The sequence below is a fragment of the Delphinus delphis genome, chromosome 1, assembly GCF_949987515.2.
Source record: "Delphinus delphis chromosome 1, mDelDel1.2, whole genome shotgun sequence".
Lineage (NCBI taxonomy): Eukaryota > Metazoa > Chordata > Mammalia > Artiodactyla > Delphinidae > Delphinus > Delphinus delphis.
In genome coordinates this window covers 43,372,552-43,394,743 of record NC_082683.1, presented here as the reverse complement: position 1 = coordinate 43,394,743, position 22,192 = coordinate 43,372,552, and the positions used below count along the sequence as shown (strand labels likewise).

The 22,192-nt window shown below is 37.7% G+C and overlaps 1 protein-coding gene across 9 annotated transcripts in view; it reads left to right on the top strand.

The window, feature by feature from the left end:
- TUT4 (terminal uridylyl transferase 4) overlaps positions 1-20,422 on the top strand; it is a 143,040-nt gene extending 122,618 nt beyond the window's left edge. For 3 of the 9 annotated variants that reach the window (XM_060022037.1, XM_060022054.1, XM_060022046.1), the window contains exons 26-31: positions 8,716-8,831; positions 9,760-9,983; positions 10,604-10,704; positions 13,835-14,282; positions 18,025-18,183; positions 19,685-20,422. In XM_060022037.1, the coding sequence (XP_059878020.1) occupies positions 8,716-8,831; positions 9,760-9,983; positions 10,604-10,704; positions 13,835-14,282; positions 18,025-18,183; positions 19,685-19,773 (1,137 nt within the window). In that variant the 3' untranslated portion in view covers positions 19,774-20,422. Of the gene's footprint in view, positions 1-8,715; positions 8,832-9,759; positions 9,984-10,603; positions 10,705-13,834; positions 14,283-18,024; positions 18,184-19,595 lie in introns of all 9 variants that reach the window. The other 6 variants (XM_060022067.1, XM_060022085.1, XM_060022061.1 and 3 more) reach the window with 6 other exon arrangements.
- The last annotated feature ends 1,770 nt before the right edge of the window (positions 20,423-22,192 follow it).

The window sequence follows — 22,192 nt, the reverse complement described above, 5'->3', positions numbered from 1 at the left end:
GCTGTGCATGGACTTTCTCTAGTTACAGTGAGCGGGAGCAACTGTTCGTGGCAGTGCACAGGCTTCTCACTGCGGTGGCTTCTCTTGTCACGGAGCACGGGCTCTAAGTGTACGGGCTTCAGTAGTTGTGGCTCATGGGCTCTAGAGCTCAGGCTTAGTAGTTGCGGCGCACAGGCTTAGTTGCTCCACAGCATGTGGGATCTTCGCGGACCAGGACTCGAAACTGTGTCCCCTGCACTGGCAGGCGGATTCTTAACCACTGCACCACCAGGGAAACCCCTTGGTTGTTTGTTTTTTTGATATTGAGCAGCATGAGCTGTTTGAAAATTTTAGAGATTAATCCCTTGTCAGTCACATCATTTGCAAATATTTTCGCCCATTCTGTGGGTTGTCTTTTCATTTTGTTTATGGTTTCCTTTGCTGTGCAAAAGCTTTTGAGTTTCATTAGGTCCCATTTTTTTTTTTATTTTTTTATTTCCATTACTCTAGGAGATGGCTTGGGAAAGGTATTCCTGTGATTTATGTCAAAGAGTGTTCTGCCTATGTTTTCCTCTAAGAGTTTTATAGTATCTGGTCTTACATTTAGATCTTTAATCCATTTTGAGTTTATTTTTGTATATGGTATTAAGGAATGTTCAAATCTCATTTCTTTACATGTAGCTGTCCAGTTTTCCCAGCACCGTTTATTGAAGAGACTGTCTTTCCTCCATCGTGTAGTCTTGCCTCCTTTGTAATCAATTAATTGACCATAGGTGTGTGGGTTTATTTATGGGCTTTCTGTCCTGTTCCATTGATCTATATTTCTGTTTTTGTTCCAGTACCATACTCTTTTGATGACTGTACCTTTGTAGTATAGTCCAAAGTCAGGGATCCTGATTCCTCCAGCTCCGTTTTTCTTTCTCAAGATTGCTTTGGTCATTCAGGTTCTTTTGTGTCTCCATGCAAGTTTAAAATTTTTTTGTTCTAGTTCTGTGAAAAATGCTATTGGTAATTTGATAGAGATTGCATTGAATCTGCAGATTGCCTTGGGTAGTATAGTCATTTTGACAATATTGATTATTCCAATTTAAGAACATGATATATCTCTCCATCTGTTTGTGTCATCTTTGATTTCTTTCATCAGCGTCTTATAGTTTTCGTAGGACAGGTCTTTTGTCTCTATAGGTAGGTTTATTCCTAGGTATTTTATTCTTTTTGATGTGATGGTAAGTGGGATTGTTTATTTAATTTCTCTTTCTGATCTTTTGTTGTTAGTATATAGAAATGCAAGAGATTTCTGTGTATTAATTTTGTATCCTGCAATTTTACCGAATTCATTGATGAGCTCTAGTAGTTTTCCGGTAGCATCTTTAGAGTTTTCTATGTGTAGTATCATGTCATCTGCAAAAGTGACAGTTTTACTTCTTTTCCAATTTGGATTCCTTTTATTTCTTTTCCTTCTCTGATTGTCATGGCTAGGACTTCCAAAATTATGTTGAATACAAGTGGCGAAAGTGGATATCCTTGTCTTGTTCCTGATCTTAGTGGAAATGCTTTCAGCTTTTCATGGTTGAGTATGATGTTAGCTATAGGTTTGTCAAATATGGACTTTATTATGTTGAGGTATGTTCCCTCTATGCCCACTTTCTAGAGAGTTTTTATCATAAATGGATGTTGAATTTTGTCAGAAGCTTTTTCTGCATCTTATGAGATGGTCATATGGTTTTTATTCTTCAATATGTTGATGTGGTGTATCACACTGATTGATTTGCATATACTGAAAAATCCTTGCATCCCTGGAATAAATCCCACTTGATCATGGTGTGTGATCCTTTTAATGTATTGTTGGATTTGGATTGCTAATATTTTGTTGAGGATTTTTGTGTCTATGTTCATCAGTGATATTGGCCTGTAATTTTTTTTCTGTGTGTGTGGTATCTTTGTCTGGTTTTGGTTTTATGGTGTTGGTGGCCTCATAGCATGAGTTTGGTAGTATTCCTTCTTCTGCAATTTTTTGGAATAGTTTCAGAAGGATAGGTGTTTTCTCTGTTTGATAGGATTTGCCTGTGAAGCCATCTGGTCCTGGACTTTGGTTTGTTGGGAGTTTTTTATTTTATTATCATTATTTTTTAATATTTATTTATTTATTTTTGGCTGCATCGGGTCTTAGTTGAGGCACGTGGGATCTTTTGTTGCAGCGTGCCAGCTCTATTGCGGCACGTGGGCTTCTCTCTAGTTGTGGCACATGGGCTCCAGAGCATGCAGGCTCAGTAGTTGCAGCACACAGGCTCTCTAGTTGTGGCACGTGGGCTCTGTAGTTGTGGCGCGCAGGTTCCAGAGCGTGTGGGTCCTGTAGTTGCAGCGTGTGGGCTTAGTTGCCCCGCGGCATGTAGAATCTTAGTTCCCCAACCAGGAATCGAACTTGCGTCCCCTGCCTTGGAAGGAAGATTCTTAACCACTGGACCACCAGCGAAGTCCCTGTTGGGAGTTTTTTAATCAGTTTCAATTTCAGTACTTGTGATTGGTCTGTTCATATTTTCTGTTTCTTCTTGGTTCAGTCCTGGGGGATTGTACCTTTCTAAGAATTTGTCCATTTCTTCCAGGTTGTCCATTTTATTGGCATATAGTTGCTTGTAGTAGTCTCTTATGGTCCTTTGTATTTCTGTGGTGTCTGTTGTAACTTCTCCTTTTTAATTTCTAATTTTATTGATTTGAGCCCTCTTCTTTTTTTTCTTGATGGGTCTGGCTATAGGTTTATCAGTTTTGTTTATCTTTTCAAAGAAGCAGCATTTAGTTTCATTGATCTTTTCTGTTGTTTTCTTCTTTTCTATTTCATTTATTTCTGCTCTGATCTTTGTTGTTCCTTCCCTTCTACTAACTTTGGGTTTTGTTTGTTTTTCTCTGGTAGCTTTAGATATAAGGTTAGGTTGTTTATTTGTGATTTTTCTTGTTTCCTGAGGTAAGATTACGTTGCTATAAACTTCCCTCTTAGAACTGCTTTTACCTGTTCCATAGGTTTTGGATCATTGTGCTTTCATTTTCATTTGACTCTAGGTATTTTTTTATTTACTCTTCGATTTCTTCAGTGATCCATTGGTTGTTTAGTAGCATATTGTTTAGCCTCCACGAGTTTGTGTTTCTTACAGTTTTTTTCTTATAGTTGATTCCTAATCTCATAGCCTATGGTCAGAAAAGATGCTTGATATGATTTTTTTTTAATTAACTACTTTATTTTATTTATTTTTGGCTGTCTTGGGTCTTTGTTGCTGCATGTAGGCTTTCTCTAGTTGTGGTGAGCAGGGGCTACTCTTTGTTGAGGTGCGCAGGCTTCTCATCGTGGTGGCTTCCCTTGTTGCGGAGCATGGGCTCTAGGCGTGTGGGTTTCAGTAGTTGTGGCATACGGACCCTAGAGCACACGGGCTTCAGTAGTTGCAGCATGTGGACTCAGTAGTTGCAACGTGCAGGGTCTAGGGATGCAGGCTTCAGTAGTTGTGGTGCATGCGCTCAGTATTTGTGGTTCGTAGGTGCTAGAGCGCAGGCTCAGTAGTTGTGGCACACAGGCTTAGTTGCTCTGCGGCATGTAGGATCTTCCCAGACCAGGGATCAAACCCAGGTCTCCTAAATTGGCGGGTGAATTCTTAACCACTGTGCCACCAGGGAAGTCCCACTTGATATGACTTTAATTTTCTTAAATTTACCGAAGCTCATTTTGTGGCCCAGCTTGTGATCAGTCCTGGGGAATGTTCCATGTGCACTTGAGAAGAATGTATATTCTGCTGCTTTTGGATGGAATACTCTGTAAATATCAATTAAGTCAGTCTGGTCTAATGTGTCATTTCAGGCCTGTGTTTCCTTATTGATCTTCTGTCTGGATGATCTGTCCATTGATGAAAGTGGAGTGTTAAAGTCCCCCACTATTATTGTGTTACTGTTGATTTCTCCTTGTATGGCTGTTAGTATTTGCCTTATATATTGGAGTGCTCCTATGTTGGGTGCATATATATTTATAATTGTTATATTTTCTTCTTGGATTGACCCTTTGATCATTATGTAGTGTCCTTTGTCTCTTGTAACAGTGTTTATTTTAAAGCCTTTTTTGTCTGATATGAATATTGCTACTCCAGCTTTCTTTTGATTTACATTTGCATGGAATACCTTTTTCCATCCCCTCACTTTCAGTCTGTATGTGTTCCTAGATCTGAAGTGGGTCTCTTTTTTGTATCCATTCAGCCAGTCTGTTTCTTTCGGCTGGAGCATTTAATCCATTTACCTTTAAGGTAATTACTGATATGTATGTTCCTATTGCCATTTTCTTAGTTGTTTTGGATTTGTTTTTGTAGGTCTTGTTTCTTCCCTTCCTCTTTTGTTCTTTTCTCTTGTGATTGGATGACTAACTTTAGTGTTGTGTTTGGATTCTTTGTGTGTGTGTGTGTGTGTGTGTGTGTATCTGTTGTAGATTTTCGGTTTGCAATTACCATGAGATTTCAATTAGCAGTTTACATATAAACAAGATTGTTTTTAGTTGCTGGTCTCTTAATTTCAAATGCATTTCCAATGTCCTGCATTTGTGCTCTTTTCTTCTCACAATTGCTGGTTTTGACATCATATTTGTGTGCAAATAATTTCCTACCTTTACTTGTTTCTAGTAGTGGCCTTTTCCACTTAGAGAAGCTCCTTTAGCATTCATTGCAAAGCTGGTTTGGTGGTGCTGAATGCTGTTGGCTCTTTCTTGTCTGTAAAGCTTTTGATTTCTCCATTGAATTTGAATGAGAGTCTTGCTGGGTAGAGTATTCTTGGTTGTAGGTTCTTCCCTTTCATCACTTTAAATATATCATGCCACTCCCTTCTGGCCTGCAGAGTTTCTGCTGAGAAATCAGCTGATAACCTTATGGGAGTTACCTTGTATGTTATTTGTTGCTTTTCCCTTGTTGCTTTTCGTATTTTTTCTTTTTCTTTAATTTTTGTCAGTTTGATTACTATGTGTCTTGGTGTGTTCCTCCTTGGGTTTATCTTGCCTGGGGCTCTCTGCCCTTCCTGGACTTGGGTGACTGTTTCCTTTCCCATATTAGGGAAGTTTTCAGCTATTATCTCTTCAAATATTTTCTCAAGTCCTTTCTGTCTCTGTTTTCCTCTGGGACCCCATAATGTGAATGTTGGTGCATTTAATGTTGTCCCAGAGGTCTCTTAGATTGTGTTCATTTCTTTTCATTCTTTTTTCTTTATTCTGTTCCATGGCAGTGATTTTCACTATTCGGTCTCCAAGCTCACTTATCTGTTCTTCTGCCTCAGTTACTCTGCTATTGATTCCTATATATTTTACATTTTTCATTTCAGTTATTGTATTGTTCATCTCTGTTTGTTCTTTAGTTCTTCTAGGTCTTTGTTAAATATTTCTTGCATCTTCTCAGTCTGTGCCTCCATTCTTTTTTCAAGATCTTGGATCATCTTCACTATCATTACTCTGAATTCTTTTTCTGGTAGATTGCCTATCTCCACTTCACTTAGTTGTTCTTCTGAGGTTTTGTCTTGTTCCTTCATCTGGGGCATACTCCTCTGCTGTCTCATTTTGTCTTGACTTTCTGTGATTGCAGTTTCCGTTCTGCAGGCTGCAGGATTGTAGTTCTTCTTGCTTCTGCTGTTTGCCCTCTGGTGGATGAGGCTGTCTGAGAGGGTTGTGCAGATTCCCTGGTGGGAGGGTCTAGTTCCTGCCCTGCTGTGGGTGGGCCTGGGTCTTGTCCCTCTAGTGGGCAGGGCTGTGGTCAGGAAGACTTTAAGCACCCTGTCTGTTGATGGGTGGGGCTGTATTCCCATATGTTGGTTGTTTGGCCTGAGGCGTCCCAGCACTTGAGCCTACAGGCTGTTTTGTGGGGCTAGGTCTTGGGGAGGAAATGGAGTCTCCAGGAGGGCTCATGCCAGTGCGTGCTCACCAGAACTGCTGCTGCCAGTGTCTTTGTCTCCTCAGTGAGCCACAGCTGCCCCCCACCTCCAGAGACCCTCCAGTACTAGCAGGTAGATCGGGCCCAGTCTCTTACGAGGTCACTGCCTTTTTCCCTGGGTCCTGGTCCGGCATGGGATCTTGTGTATGCCCTCCAAGAGTGGAGTTTCTGTTTTCCCCAGTCCTGTGGAATTCCTGCAGTCAAACCCCACTGGCTTTCAAAGACAGATTCTCGGGGGGCTCCTCCTCCCATTACCAGACCCCCAGGCTAGGAAGCCTGATGTGGTGCTCAGGACTTTTAATTCCTGTGGGAGAACTTCTGTGGTATAGTTAATTTCCAGTTTGTGGGTTGCCCACCCAGCAGATATTGGATTTGATTTTTACCGTGATTGCACCCCTCCTACCATCTTGTTGTGGTTTCTTCTTTGTCTTTTTATGTAGGATATCTTTTTGGGTAGGTTCCAGTGTGTTTTTTATTTTATGTTTTTGTTGATGGTTGTTCAGCAGTTGGTTGTGATTTTGGTATTTTTGTAAGAAGGGGTGAGCTCATGTCATTCTGCTCCGCCATTTTGCTGGCCAATCACCAGATATCTCTTCTTTATCAGAGACTAGTCCTTCTATATGCACTCTAGATCCATTTGTATTCTCTTTACCTTAAATCTTCAACTTCTTCATCTGTGAAGAACATTTTCAAAGGTGAAATACTTAAAAATATAATTGCAGATTAGCATTAACAAATGAATATTTGCCTTCTGTTTTAATGATAGGGAACACTAACTTTGAACCCCAGTTAAGCAAAATGGCTCCCCCAGAAAGTACCCTTTTTTTTCTAATTAATAAACTTATATTAAAAATTATACTCTATTATTGTTAGTATATTTTGAAATTCTTCAATAAAAAAATTTGTGAAAATTTGCTTTCTCTTTTGTTATATAAGTACCTACATAATACCTTCAATTTTACCACAGCACCTAAAATTTTAACTTTCTGGCTCTTTACAGAAGAAGTTTGCTGACCCCAGGTCTAGGCCACATTAACTAGGACGGTGGGCTGAAGAAAGAAGAATATCTAAAGAGATAGATATTCAGGAGTAGAATGGATACAACCTGGTGATTAATTAGAGGTGATGCGTTAAGGAGAATAAGTTCAGGGTGATTCCTAGGTTTCAGCCATAAGCAACTGGGTGAACTGAGAAAGGCCTTCATTTTGTCCTGTCAGAAAATATGATGATGAAGATTTTAATTAATTACATTGGTTTCATCAATAGTAAATGTATAGAATTATATTGCATCCTTTTTTAGAAATAGAACTTTACTGAGAAATAATTCATGTACTGTACAGTTCATCTATATAAAGTGAGCAATTCATTGGTTTTCAGTATATCTGCAGGACTGTGCAACCATCACTACATCTAGTTTTAGAATGTTTCGTCCTCTCTCAAGGAAACTCCTGTCCTCATTAGCAGTCAATCCTCATTCCTTTTTCGTCTCACAACTGTAGATTTGCCTACTGTGGACATTTTATGAAAATGGAATCAAAGAATATGTAGCCTTTTGTGACTGGTTTCTTTCATTTAGCAGAATGTTTTCAGGGTTCATTCATGTTGTAACGTGTATCAGTACTTCATTTTTTTTTATAGTTGAATGATATTCAGTTGTATGGTTATATTATGTTTTATTTATTCATTCCTATCAGTTTGTTGGAAATTTGAATTGTTTCTACTTTTTGGCTATTATGAGTAGTGCTGCTGTGAATATTTGTGTACCAAATCTTGTGTGGATATATGTTTTCATTTCTTTTGGATGTATAACAGTAGAATTGCTGGGTCATTTTGATAAGTTTATGTTTAACTTTCTGAGGAGCTGCCAAACTGTTTCCTAACAGAGCTGCGCTATTTTATATTCCCACCAGCAATATATGAGGGTTGCAGTTTTTCCACATCCTCACCAATACTTGTTACTGTCTTTTTTCTTTTTTAATAGCCATCCCAGTCAGTGTGTTTCTTATTACTTTATCCCTGACATTAGATAGATTTAAGGAAGAAATCAAAGAGTGCTAAGTGGACATGTTCTCTTGCCATCCAAAGATATGGTTACTATCAGGAAAAACTAGTCTCTGTGATAGTGCAAAACTGAGGTAAAGCTTAGGAGCATAAGCAAGGTAGTAGGATAAAGCAAAAACGAGCCTGATTCTTCTAAGACTTGGGAAAATGATTTAATTCTTACTGGTTCTCTACAGTCTTTTTAGGTATATTCTACTTTATATAGTAAATGTTATATATTATTGAAATGTTGAATGCAAATCCAGTGATATTTTAAATAAACCAGAGGATTGATTTCTTTACATAGAGGTCTTGTAAAGAGAATGATTCCTTTCTGGAAGTAGGCTGGTGGGGCAAAAAACATGAGCTTTGTAATCAGGCAGACTTAGCTTTAAATCCTTTATCTGCTACTTACCAGCGTTTTTCTGTGGGCAAACGACTTGAATTTTCTGAGCCTCAGTTTCCTCATCTATAAAATGAGCATGGAAATAATATCTACTTTCATTGAGATATTACACAAAGATGCTACAGATGAATGAGAAAATAATGTGGCTGTGTAGTGGTTAGCACTGTTAGAGCTGTGATATTGATGATGATAATTCTGAATCTTGTTTTCATATCATGGTTTTAGTTCAGTGAAATATTTGTTGGTATTTATTTCCTTTTTCAAAAAATCACTTTTGCGTCTTAGTCTGCTTTCCATTTGGATTCAAAAGTTTTTAGTGATTTTTTTCCTAGTAAAGTTGTATTTTCTCCCTAGGAGTACTTCTTTGATTCCAGAGTACTAACAGATGGAGAACTGGCTCCCAATGATCGATGTTGCCGTGTGTGTGGAAAAATAGGCCACTACATGAAAGACTGCCCTAAAAGGAGAAGGTTGGCAAATGATTATGTATCAACATTGCAGGGAAAATAAATGTGAGACAAATTGAAGCTATGACTGTGTTCAGATATGTTTAAGTTGAGAAAGTTCAGGGCTTTCAGTTGAACCTTTAGGTCAATATATGTTTGAGTGGCATTTTGTGAAAGAGTGGGATTTATTTCTGGTACAGTGGTGTCTCATGATATTTATTTGTTCATTTATTCATTAATTCACTCAGGTTTTTTTTTTTAACTGAAGAAGCATTTATTAACACCTACTGTGTGCTGGAAACTGTGCTACAATCGAAGGGGAATAAAAGAACAAGATATGGGGTTCTTGCTGAGGACCTCACAGTTATGAAAACCAATAATTAAAATATAATTAATTGAATCTTTGAGGTATATGCTGTGAGATATGCCTATATAATATTTACCTTAAGGAATATACATCCTCTGTGCCCCCTGAAAATACATCTATGAAATATACTTTACTACGTTCTATATACTATGTTAATAGGCCAGGATAATCCCTTCTTTAGTCATCAAGTCTTGCCTAATATAAAGAGCTTAGAACTTTTCAGACAGAGTAAACTCCTAGTTTCCATCACTGCTCTTTGTTAAATTTAGAGAAGACACTTACCTTCTCTAAACCTCAAGTGTCTTCCTCTATAAAATGGAGATAGTAAATACCAACCTCTAAGGATTGTTACAAGATTAAAATTTGATACTAAATATTAAAAATTGATATTGTATTATAAAACTACTAGAGTACCCAGTTTCTGCCATATGAGTAGGTGTACTATAAATGTGAGAACCTTGCCTTCAAAATGATGCATGAAATGATGGGCACATTAATCCCTTTATTGTGAGACTCTTGTATAGTTTAGTTTGTTCTGTAGTTCATTCAGTTTATAAGTCCCTAGCCCCACATTATTGGTATCAGCAGTTTACTGTTTAGACTAAAGAAGAAAGACAGTGAAGAAGAGAAGGAAGGGAATGAAGAGGAGAAAGACTCCCGAGACCTTCTTGACCCCCGAGACCTCCACGACACTCGAGACTTTAGAGACCCCAGAGACCTCAGATGTTTTATCTGTGGAGATGCAGGACATGTGCGAAGGGAGTGCCCAGAGGTCAAGCTGGCCCGTCAGAGGAATAGCAGTGTGGCAGGTAAATAAAAAAGGCCAAAAATAGTTTCTGGTGGAAATAAAGTCATTTATGTTGGTGTCATTCTAAGGACCCTGATTATTCTCTATTCTAAACATAGCTGTATGATTTTGGACCTTAACAATCTATCAAAGAGAGAGAGATTTTGGGGGGAACATATAGGAGAAATTATATCTCTTCCCACTGCTTTTATGAGAGAGGGAGATCTGTTCCTGTTATGTATCACAAGGAATTTCATGAATTAGAAACCCAAATGAGAGTTTATTGAAAGAAAAAAACAAAATATAAGTGATGATTTCCAGTTATTCAGATTCTTATTGCAGAAGTTATTTTCTTAAATAAATATATTGTCTCCTTTAGAAAAGCAATATGACACTTGTTCTTGTTTCCAGGACCAGTGTTTTTTTTTTTTTTTTAATGCTCTAAGGATTGAGAAATGGCTTAACAAACAAGAAAAAAAATGAGTTGTTAAAAGTCCTTCACTAACATAATCATAAGTTTAAAAGTCCAAGTTTATAAAATCTCAGATTTGAGACTGTTGTACTGAAGAAGAGAGTTTATTGATTGTCGTTTCTCTGTTATTTTCTTTATCTGTTGAATTTCTTTTTGATGTCTTCTCTTAGCAGCCCAGCTGGTCCGCAATCTTGTAAATGCCCAACAAGTGGCTGGTTCAGCCCAACAACAAGGTGATCAGTCCATAAGGACTAGACAGTCCTCAGAATGTGTAAGTACTCTGCCTGTAGATGGGTTGGTCTTGGCAGGAAGATAGTACTAATTTTGGTAGGTGATAGGATCTTTCAGATTGGTAAATACAATCTTCCAGATTACACAGTGCTTTATAGAGGTGTCCTTGCTAGGCACATCAGCTAGAATGAGCATTACTTTTGGAGTAATGTAGATCTGGGTTTATATCTATGGGCAAGCTACTTAACTTCAGTGAACCTATTTCTTATTTGTAAAATAAGGTAACTACCAAATAAGGTTGTTGGTTGGATTAAAATGAGGTGATAGGGCTTCCCTGGTGGCACAGTGGTTAAGAGTACGCCTGCCGATGTATGGGACACGGGTTTGTGCCCCGGTCCGGGAAGGTCCCACATGCCACGGAGCTGCTAGGCCCGTGAGCCATGGCCGCTGAGCCTGCGCATCCGGAGCCTGTGCTCCGCAACGGGAGAGGCCACAGCAGTGAGAGGCCTGTGTACCGCAAAAAAAAAAAAAAAAAAAAAAAAAATTAGGTGATAACTTTGATGTTTTAGCTTTTGCATAATGGAAGAATATGAGTACCATTAATTAAAAATAGACCCCAGAATTGAGATGTATTAAGGGTTTAGTACTGTTAGGGCAGTACATGCATGGCACTTCACTTGCTTGAAATTTCGTGTGTCTTCTCATCGCTGATATGGATACCTAGTGAAATATATCCTGTGAAAGATGGAGTATTTAATTAGTGTTCAGACTCACAGGTCTATTAACTTTGCTGAGTTGCTCTAACCTTTGTCTAAATCTGTATTCACCTTGCACTTTTTAAATTAATAGTTAAATACTAACTGAATGCTTACTCTAAATCTGACACTATGCTTTTAGTGCTTCACATTATCACATTTAATCCTTTGAATGGACATGTGAAGTGGTAGGTATTGGTATGATCAAATTTTACAAATTGGGAAGCTGAGAATAAGAAAAATTAAAAGATTCAAACCCAGGTCTGTGTAGCTTCAAAGCTGTTATCTGTTAAAACATGCTAAATGTGATGTGATCTGTATTTTAGAAAAAATTCTTAGAGAATTTGAAGAGCAGCAGTAGGGCTTGTCTTGGAAAAACATTTAGGAGCCCACTAACCCTACCTCAAACATTTGAATATGTACTACTATGGGCCTGACAGTTTCATAAAAGTTATATAATAACAGTTATATTAACTAATATTTGTTGAGTGCTGTGTGCTGTATATGCATTCGTTCTTCCTGTTTCTTATTAAAAAATATTTTTAAAATGTTGAAAAATTATAGAAAATAATAAACATCCATGCACTACCACCAGGTTTTAACAATTCTTAATGCTTTGTTGTTTTTGGTTTGTTAAAATATTACCCACAGTTGACAACCCCTATGCATTCCTCTTGGATGCTGTTCCCATCTTAAAGCCTTCCTACCATCCCTTCCTTGCTACTAAAATGTATCTTCTATTCTGAATTTGGTGTTTATATTTTTGACATATATTGTTGTAGTTAATCTTCATAAAAACCTCTGATGTAGATTCTATTATTATTTATACCTTACGGGTGAAGAAGCTGAGATTTAAGTTTCTTGCATGAGGTCAACAGGCACTTGGAACCAGAACTTGTATCCTTAGGTTCTGTCTCCAAAACCTGTGCTCTAGTCACTTTCCTGTGGTGCCCCTGACTTTCATCTTCTGCTTCTAGCACTCACTTTTTTCTCACCTGAGATTTGGGTAAGAGTCTGACTAATGAACATTGCTATTTGGAGGTTTCACAAAGCACTGCAGCTTCAACATGTCTAGAATGTAGCTTATATTTCTTTCCAACTCCCCAGGTTTGCCTCTTCCTTCTGTGTTCTCCATCTCATTGAATGATCCTGCTATCTATCTAGTTTCCTGAACTACTACTCCTCCCTCAGCCTCCACATCCAGTCAGTCACAAGGTCCTGTTGTTTCTATCTGTAAAAAATAGCTTACAACCATTTGCTTCCCTAGCCTAGGCAACCATTTCAGATTCCAATTACTTTTTTTTTAAAGGACATGTATTTTTGTACCTATAACCTTTAATTATGTTGTTCCCTCTAACTGAATCTTCCCTTTTCCTTATCTCTACCCTTTTATCAGACTGTTTTCTATTTATCTTGAGTCTCAGCTTAAAGGTCACTTCCTTCAGGAAGATTTCCACTTTCCTTCATCTTATCTTCCCTCCTTCTCCCAAAGTGGGTTTAGGTGTTCCTGCTCTGGGATTTCATTGTATATTATACAGTGTTTATCATAGTAATTATTATACTGTATTGTGATTGCTTATGTAAACTTTATCTGTTCCTCCTCTTTTCCCCCATTGACTTTAAGCTTTATGAGGGCATACATGTTAGTATTATATTTTTAATACCTAGAACAATGCCCAGTACATAATTTTTTTAATTCCTTTTTTTTCTTTTTTATAAAATTACTTTTTTTATTTATTTAGTTTTTGGCTGCATTGGGTCTTCATTGCTGCCGGCAGGCTTTCTCTATTTGCGGCAAGCCGGGGCCACTCTTCGTTGTGGTGCTTGGGCTTCTCATTGCGGTGGGTTCTCTTGTTGTGGAGCATGGGCTCTAGGTGCGTGGGCTTCAGTAGTTGTGGCACACGGACTCAGTAGTTGTGGCTCATGGGCTTAGTTGCTCCATGGCATGTGGAATCTTCCTGGACCAGGGCTCTAACCCGTGTCCCCTGCATTGGCAGGTAGATTCTTAACCACTGCACCACCAGGGAAGTCCCCCCAATACTTAATTGACACTCAGTAAATGCTTGTTGAGGAGCTGAATGAAAGTGACTCTGAGATATTTAGATGTAAATTTCTAGTTAAAATTGGAATTGTGGGTTCTACATGATGGGTATGATGTCTGGGCTCTCTTCTTTGGGCAGTGAAAAGGTTTACGAGATAAAACCTCTGTGAGAGAGGGTTTGAGAACTTTGGGAAAAACTCTGCCTTCATATAAAATGAGGTTCTGTTATTATTTGTTACTATGTATATCATAGAGTTCTATTTATAATATTCTAGTAAAATAACTCCATAGTTTTATATTTTGATAATCTCTGCTTTTATAAAATTAAGATGTTTGTAAATTAATTTTAAAATGTTTTTTTTTTTTCTTTGCAGTCTGATTCACCATCTTATTCTCCTCAGCCCCAGCCATTTACACAGAACTCTTCCCAATCCACTGCCATTACCCAGCCTCCATCTCAGCCAGGATCCCAACCCAAGCTTGGCCCACCTCAGCAGGGGGCCCAGCCCCCCCATCAGGTCCAGATGCCTATGTATAACTTTCCTCAGTCACCACCAGCTCAGTATTCTCCCATGCACAATATGGGATTGTTGCCAATGCACCCCCTCCAGATCCCTGCCCCATCCTGGCCTATTCACGGCCCAGTGATCCATTCTGCACCAGGCAGCGCCCCCAGCAATATTGGCCTGAACGATCCCAGCATCATCTTTGCACAGCCTGCTGCCAGACCTGTGGCAATCCCTAGCTCCTCTCATGATGGACACTGGCCTCGTACTGTGGCTCCAAATTCCCTGGTGAACAATGGTACAGTGGGAAATTCGGGTAACCCTTCCTTTTCTTCTTTTGTATCTGTCTGTCTGTAGAAAGGTTGGATGATTGGTATTATTGGTTGAACCTGGGAAATAAATGTGAGTAAAAAGATGGCAAGCAGTATTTGTGCAGGGGCAGTATAACATTAGACAAAGAGTATAGGCTGTGGATTCAGACTGCCTGGATATGAATCCTGGCTCTGCCATTTATTATGTGGCATTGGGCAGTTGCGTAATCTGTGCATGGGTTTCATCTGTAAAATAGGTGAATTAATAGCACCTAACTCACAGGGATGTTGTGAATATTAAATGAGGTAATAAACATAAATTTTAGTTATTATTTTGTTATTATTTTAAATTTTCGCTGCAGTCTTGCTTGGTGTAGGTATTACTAGCATTCATTTTACAGTTGAGGAAATTGAAGGGTTAAGTAACTATCATCCTATCATAATCATAGTGATCCAAGATTTAAACCAGTTTCTTTCTTCAAAACCTGTAATCTTTGCCCTAGACCCTTAACTATCTTTTAGTAAGGAGCAATTTTTTGTTTGTTTGTTTTGTTTTGTTTTTTTCTGTTTTGGTGGTACGCGGGCCTCTCACTGTTGTGGCCTCTTGCGCAGGCTCAGCGGCCATGGCTCACGGGCCCAGCCGCTCTGCGGCATGTGGGATCTTCCCGGACCGGGGCACAAACCCGTGTCCCCTGCGTCGGCAGGCGGACTCTCAACCACTGCGCCACCAGGAATCCCATAAATTAACTTCTTTTGTTTGTTTTATTTTTAATATTTATTTACTTCTCTGGCTACGTGAGGTCTTAGTTGTAGCATGCGGGCTCTTTTAGTTGCGGCATGCGGGATCTAGTTCCCTGACCAGGGATCGAACCCGGGCCCCCTACATTGGGAGCGTGGAGTCTTAACCACTGGACCACAAGGGAAGTCCCCTTATAGTAAGGAGCAATTTTTAAAAAAGAAAAAGATTAGTAGCACTTTGTAGCTTAAGAAAGAATAGTTTTTTTTTTAACTGATATCTAAGTAATACATATTCTTTGTAGAGCATTTGAAAAAGAAAATCATATATAATCTCAATTCCTAGACAGAACTGCTCAGAAATATTTTGGTGTATTACCATCCAGTCATTTTTTAATCTTTGCATATTTAAAAATAGTTGATAAATTCCATTCATCTAGTTTTATATGTAGATTTTTTCTTACTAGGGAAAATTTGAAATGTACACAAAAGGAGAGATTAAAGTATAATGACCCCCCCATTACCCAGATTTAACAGTTATCAGTATTTTCTATTTACTCTTTGTGATTCTTCTGTAATTTTTGTCTGTGATTCTTTTCCTTATTAACTGCTTGGTTATCCTGAAATATTGTTTGTATAGGAAATGCAGACTAAAAGCTTGATTCTTTCCCTTTATCAATTTTCAAAATAATTTTAGTGATAATTTTAAGCAAATATATATTATTTCTTAAAGCGCTGAGACCTCTCTGGAATAATACAGGTAATATATTTTGCTGAGCAGAAATTCCAGAATGTGGGAACTCATTTAAATTTCCAGGAACAAAGGATATATGTCATACATGGCCATTCTAACGTGGCCTCTGCTTCTCTCATTCAACAAATATTTATTGTGTGCATGCCACGATATGCATCTTGATAGTCACTGAGTTATATAACCATGAAGACAGGCCCAGTGCTTTGCCTTTTGATATATCGACTCAGTTTTAACTCCTTCTTCTCCCTGCTTCCTTGATCTCTGTTTCAGCCTTAATGAACTAATTAATTAACATCCTACAAACACACCGTACTCTTACCCCTGATTGTTTACCTAAGTTGTTCCCTCTGCCTGGAATATCCTCTCCATTAACTCTCCTGCTCACTCTCACCTCCTTCTCCTTTGCTCCAAAGCTTGGCTAACTTACTCATCCTCCGTTTTAAAATTTAGATCACTTTCTTCAGGAAGTCTTTAATTCCTGTTGATCCTGTCTTCCAGTTGTGTTAGGTATCATTTCTCTCCTTCATGTTTCCTTAATATCCATATTATAACACTTGTCTTCCTGTGTTGAAATCGCCTGTCTACTTGTCTGCATAATGCATTAGACTGAACTTTTAGAGGTTATGAATTGTTTCTTGCCTGTCATTGTCTCCCTGGTGTCCAGTATAGTGCCTGATGTAGATACATTATTTGTATAATGTATTATTATTATGTAATAAAGTGTTACACAGCAAATATTATTTGTTGGATAGGTGCGCAACTCCTAGTTAATATTACAGCTAAAGTTAACATTATGTTAAAAATGGAGAGACCGGATGGGGATATATTAAAATGATACTAGTGGTTGTATTAGAGTAGGAGGTTGTATGAGTAGTTTTTACCCCATTTTTCAGATTATCTTTAATGATAATTTTTCAGACTATCTTTAATTGTATTATGAAAATACTTGGTTGGGAAAAATGGCCAAGAGAGATTGAAGGATATTCTAAAAGATACCCTTTTATGTTAAAACATTTCTCAATTGGTCAGGACCTCAATACTGTATACCCAGTCGTATTTTTTGTAAACTCTGAGCTCTGCAGCTTTAGCTCTTAGTTGTAACTTGGCTTTATGAACTTGCAGTGAACCAGCTGCTTTGTTTACCTGGTTACCTCCTGAGAAGACTGAGCTTGGTAGGAGTGTGGCTAGGAGTGTGGTTTCAGTTTTCTTGCTCCCTACTCCTCCCTATCCTGTACCTCCTAACTTCCTGCTAGGAAGTTTAGTGAATAAGGATAGTGTCTTTTAGATTATTTCCTGCCACATTGTGATCCTGAATGAGAAAAGCCACCAGAAATGATCCAGAAGATTCAGGGGTTACTGTGCTTTGAAAGACGTACTTAAAGATAGATCTTAAAGGGAAGTAGATTGGTGGGAGTGGTTTGCCATAGAAAGAATAGGACTCATATTTTTTGAGTTCCTGCTTAATATGACATAATTTGTGTAGGCTACTTTATTTTTGTTATCTTATTTAATCCTCATAACAACCTGGGGTTCATAATTAAGCCTTAGTAATTTTTGTAACTGGTATTTGAACTTAGACCTATTTGGCTCCAATGCCCAAGTTTTCAGCTATTTCACCACAATGCCTCAGCTTCTAATAGGATCTCCTTCCAGGCCAAGATATAATTGATTCTGGTGTAGTTGGCATTGCCTTTAGGATAAGATGTTAAGCTCCTTAGTGATGTACTAAGGTTCTTTGAAATATAGATCCTACCTACCTGTCCAGCCTTTTCTCTTACCGCTGCCTTCCTTTACCTCTGTCTCTGTATTGCCAATCGTCTTGCAGCTTCCCAAACTTGCTGTATTTTCCGGCTTCCTGGCTTTTGAGCATACTATTCCTTCTGTCTAAAATGTCCTCCTTGTCCCATTTTGCATAACTTGTTCTTTGTCCTTTAACACTCAATTTAGTCCATCATTTTAGGAAAACCTTCTCTGTCCTTGAACAATTGGGTTAGTCCTCACTTTAGACACCTTTCACCGCTCTGTTATAGCAATTACCACATATTATTGTGTATGTCTTCTTAAATGTTTCCTTTATGAATAATTTGAGAACAATTACGGTGTTTTTATTCCTTAAAAAATTTTTTTTGGTATCCTCTGCATTTAGCATATTTCTTGGTCAGTAGTAGATACTCAATAAATCTTTGTGGAATGAAGGAATATTTGAATGAACAAAGTGATGTTTTAAAATATGTCTTTCCTTTATTGTTGAAATGCAGAGCCAGGATTTCCAGGACTAAATCCTCCAATTCCTTGGGAACATGCACCACGACCCCATTTCCCTCTTGTCCCAGCTTCGTGGCCTTATGGTTTGCATCAGAACTTCATGCATCAGGGAAATGCCAGATTTCAGCCCAACAAACCTTTCTATACTCAAGGTACCATTGCTTACGTATTTGTCACAGGCTGGGTGGGTTTTGTTCTGGGACAAGGAGCCTTTGTAAAGGCCAGGCTCTTGGAGTGAAAATTTATGAATTCAGTAAATATTTATTGAGAGAGCATACTGTGTGTCAGACTGCGCTAGGTGCTTATTGCTCAAGCAAGAATTAAATAAAGCCCTTGCACTTAATGCATATTTTATTAGGAAAGCCAGACCTGTGAAATAGACAAGAATAGGAGCTTAGAGGAATCAGTTAACTTTGCCCTAGCAGAGAGAGCAGAATATAGACACCAGGGATCAAATTGCACAAGATTTTGACATTCAAACTAGATCTTGAAAGAGATATGGGATTTTTTTCCTAGGGATCATGTAGAGATTAGAGAGGAGGAGTGTTCTTAGCTGAGGCCATAATACATGCAAAGTCACTAGTTTTGCCTCAGTGAAAACTTTTTTCACTGAAAAAAGTGATCCATATTATACTGAACTTTTTTCACTGAAACTTTTTTCCTATAGGGAAAAAAGAGAAAAGAGAAAATAATAGGACTAGATGAGGTAAATGGAAAAATGTATAGGTGATGAGGCTAGAGGAGGTAGGCTGAGGCCATATTATGAAGGAGTTTGGACTTAGTAAGTGGTGGGGATCCAGTAGAAATTTTTGAGTTGAGTAGTGACAGTCAAATTTGTTTAGTAAAACTAAGACTTGAATGACATTAGAATTGATTATATTCTCTTGGTACTAATGTACCAATAATGGCTTTGATCTAAGTAATGAATAGCATTTTATCTAACCTACTTGCCTCAGCAGTATCTCAGTTCAAATAGGGAATGTCTGAATCTGGCCTTCAGCACTTCGTTAACTTAGGAGTTAAGAAAACTAGAGTCAGAGTTAATACAGTTAAACTAGGAGTTCAAGAAAGTAAAGAAAGGCACTCTGGGAATGTTGACTAAATAAAATAACTTCTCAGGGGAAGCCCCTGGTATGATTATCAGGCTTGATACACTTAAGCCTTCGTAAACTATCCATTGTACTTGGTGGGGCATTGCTGTATTATAGAATGGCAGAACCTTAACTATGGCTGGTTTATTCTGAGCAAAGAACTAGGGCTGAGGGAAATTACTATTGGTCATACAAGCCCTTTTGGGGGAGGAGGAGAGTCTGAAGTTCTTCCCTGGTGGATTTTTTCCCCTTAATTCCTCCCCTCCATCTCTCTTGTCTCCTCTATTATCTTTCACATACCCACATTTTCCTTCCCTCCTCCTCCTTCTCCCCCCACTAAATGTTTTGACATGCTTCATCTCTTCTTTACTATATAAATAGAAAAAAAGAGAACTAGCTACAGTTAATTCTAAGAGGTTGTCAGATAAATAGGCACAAGCCTTTCAGTTTCCTGTCTGTGTTGTGTCCAACAGACAGATGTGCCACCCGTCGGTGTAGAGAGCGTTGTCCCCACCCACCAAGAGGAAACGTGTCGGAGTAATGCAAGTCCATTTTCTTTCAGCTGCTCTACCGATGCACAGCAACCAGCCAATCCTGCTGTCTCAAGGGTATCCGTACCTCAATGTCAGTTACATTCAGCAGAAAAAGTGACATTTAATGGAAAGCAAAACAAATCAGGTCCTGATTTAAAATTTTAACACGTTTAGATAGCTTATTTAAATTCTAAGACTGTTTTTAAAGACTGTATTATTTGTATATAAATATGAACTATAGTTTTTACTAGTATCACCGAATTGAGTGATACAAATTTCATCTATTTTATTACCCTATTTTTAAGGGAATTTTATGTTTTGTTTAACCTTGATGAATTGTATAAAGAGAGAATTTAAAAATTACATTCTTTATTTTCTATTAGCTGTATTCATACTTTGGTTGCTTCAGACTTTATATATATTGTTCTTAAGAATTAGGAAAGACTTTCATGTGTTTTAAATTTGTCACTTCTATTCTTTACAGAACCTTGTAGTGCCAAAAACTTTTTAAAAGGAAAAAAAATAATAAAATAAAACTTCAACATGAAGATTTAGAATTTTTTTCTTTTACATTCTTGTATATTGAAAATATTCCAACTTGAACAGAAATTTGCTTTTGTCTGTATTTGAAGTAATTCTATTTTAAGTTAATAAATCTTTTTGACAGGAGTCAAATTTTGTTAATTCATCTGGTTGTTTAGATGATAGGAATATAATGTAACAATTCAGAGATTTGTTTTACTCTCATTGAATAGAGTATTCTAAATCATAGACTTAGTTTTAGAAAAAGATCTAAGAATCTTTTCATGTTATTTTATTGGATCTTCACAACACGCATATGAGGTTGATAGAAGCAGATGCTATCTCATTTTATCATTGGGAAAACTGAGGTGCAAAACAAAATGAATTCTAAAGTTAGCACAGTTATGTGTTGGAAATAGAATTGAATCAGATCTTTTGAAGTAGAGTTTAGTGGAGGGAAGGTAATTCTTATTTACTGAGGAACTAACATGTGCCAGACTATCCATTCTGAGTCCTGTACTACTGCCTGGAAGGTATACTTGTGAGGATGGTGTTTACCAATAATGCCTTGTGATCAGTGATTATAGTTGGATTTCAAACTTGTGTTGTTGGTGGGAGATTTTGTAGCTGTTTTTGGTACTATACATTGAGGTGAGGTCATCTTGTCCAAACAACTCAGAGATTTGCCAGGGATTTTAGACCAAATCATACTATAGATTTATTTGGAAATCTGCAGAATAAGTAAATACAAATGTCTTTTAAGAACAGTATGTTATCTTTGTTCTGCTTCCTCAGATATGCATTCCTTAAATATGAGAGCACTTGGGCTTTTGCCATATTTTCCAAAATGGAAGGAAGATGCTTGAAATCTATTGCAGGAGGTTGAAGACTTTCCTGTGGTGTTTATAGCCCTGGAAAGACATTTGTTAAATGTTAAGATCAAGTGTGTTTACTGTTAGTTTTTCATATTAAAGCTTCAGCATCCCATGGTGATCATTTTGTAATGTAGAGAAATATTGAATCACTATGCTGTGCACCTGGAACTAACACAGCGTTGTTGATCAATTATACTTCAATTAAAAAAAAAAAAAGCTTCAGTCAGCATCCCACGGAATCCTACTAAGTGGTGAAGTTCAGCTTATTTGTTTTGTTAATGAGATAACCTGGCCCAACATATACTTTTCTGTTAAACTGTTACTTGGAGAATTCAAGATTTTCTTTTAAAGTCAGTGTTCTATGTATTTCATTTCCTTTCAGGTCTTAGAGAATAGGGTATTCATTTTACTGTTCTACTTTTGTATATATTTGAAATATTCATTAAAAAGAAAACAATCTGGGAATTCCCTGGTGGTCCAGTGGTTGGGACTCTGCGCTCTCATTGCCGAGGGCCTGGGTTCGATCCCTGGTCGGGGAACTAAAATCCCACAGGCCATGCGGCGTGGCCAAAAACAAAACAAAACAAAACAATCTGCCAATCTGCAGCAAGAGACTGCCCCCAGTTCAGTCTTCCTTCCCAAAGGAAGGCAGTATACCACCTGGCAAAAGGTATTTATGGGGCAATAAACTCCAGTAACCTAGGTTTTATTTGTATAACAGTGTTCTATATAGTAATTTTTAGCATCTCATTTATTCCTCCTTCAGTAATTGCCAGTGTTCAATAACTGCAAAACTGTTCCAAGCTGAAAAATAGAAAACTCTTAGTTTGTATTGATAATTTATGTAGTAGCTGAGTTTCATAAGTTTACAAATTTTTCATATAAATTACAAACTTAAGTTTTTGATTATGAATTCAAATTCATTGTAGATCAATTGAAAAGTATAAAATTAAATTATCAATCTTCTGCAGAGAACACACACACTTAAGATCACATTGCTTTGAGATGTTTTGTGTAATGTTTAATCACTTGGAGAGATTAATATTTTCCCTTGCCACTAAAGATTATTTAAAAATATGAATACTAATGATATACTATGTAATTTACTAATTCAGTTCCCTACAGATGGACATTTTTGCT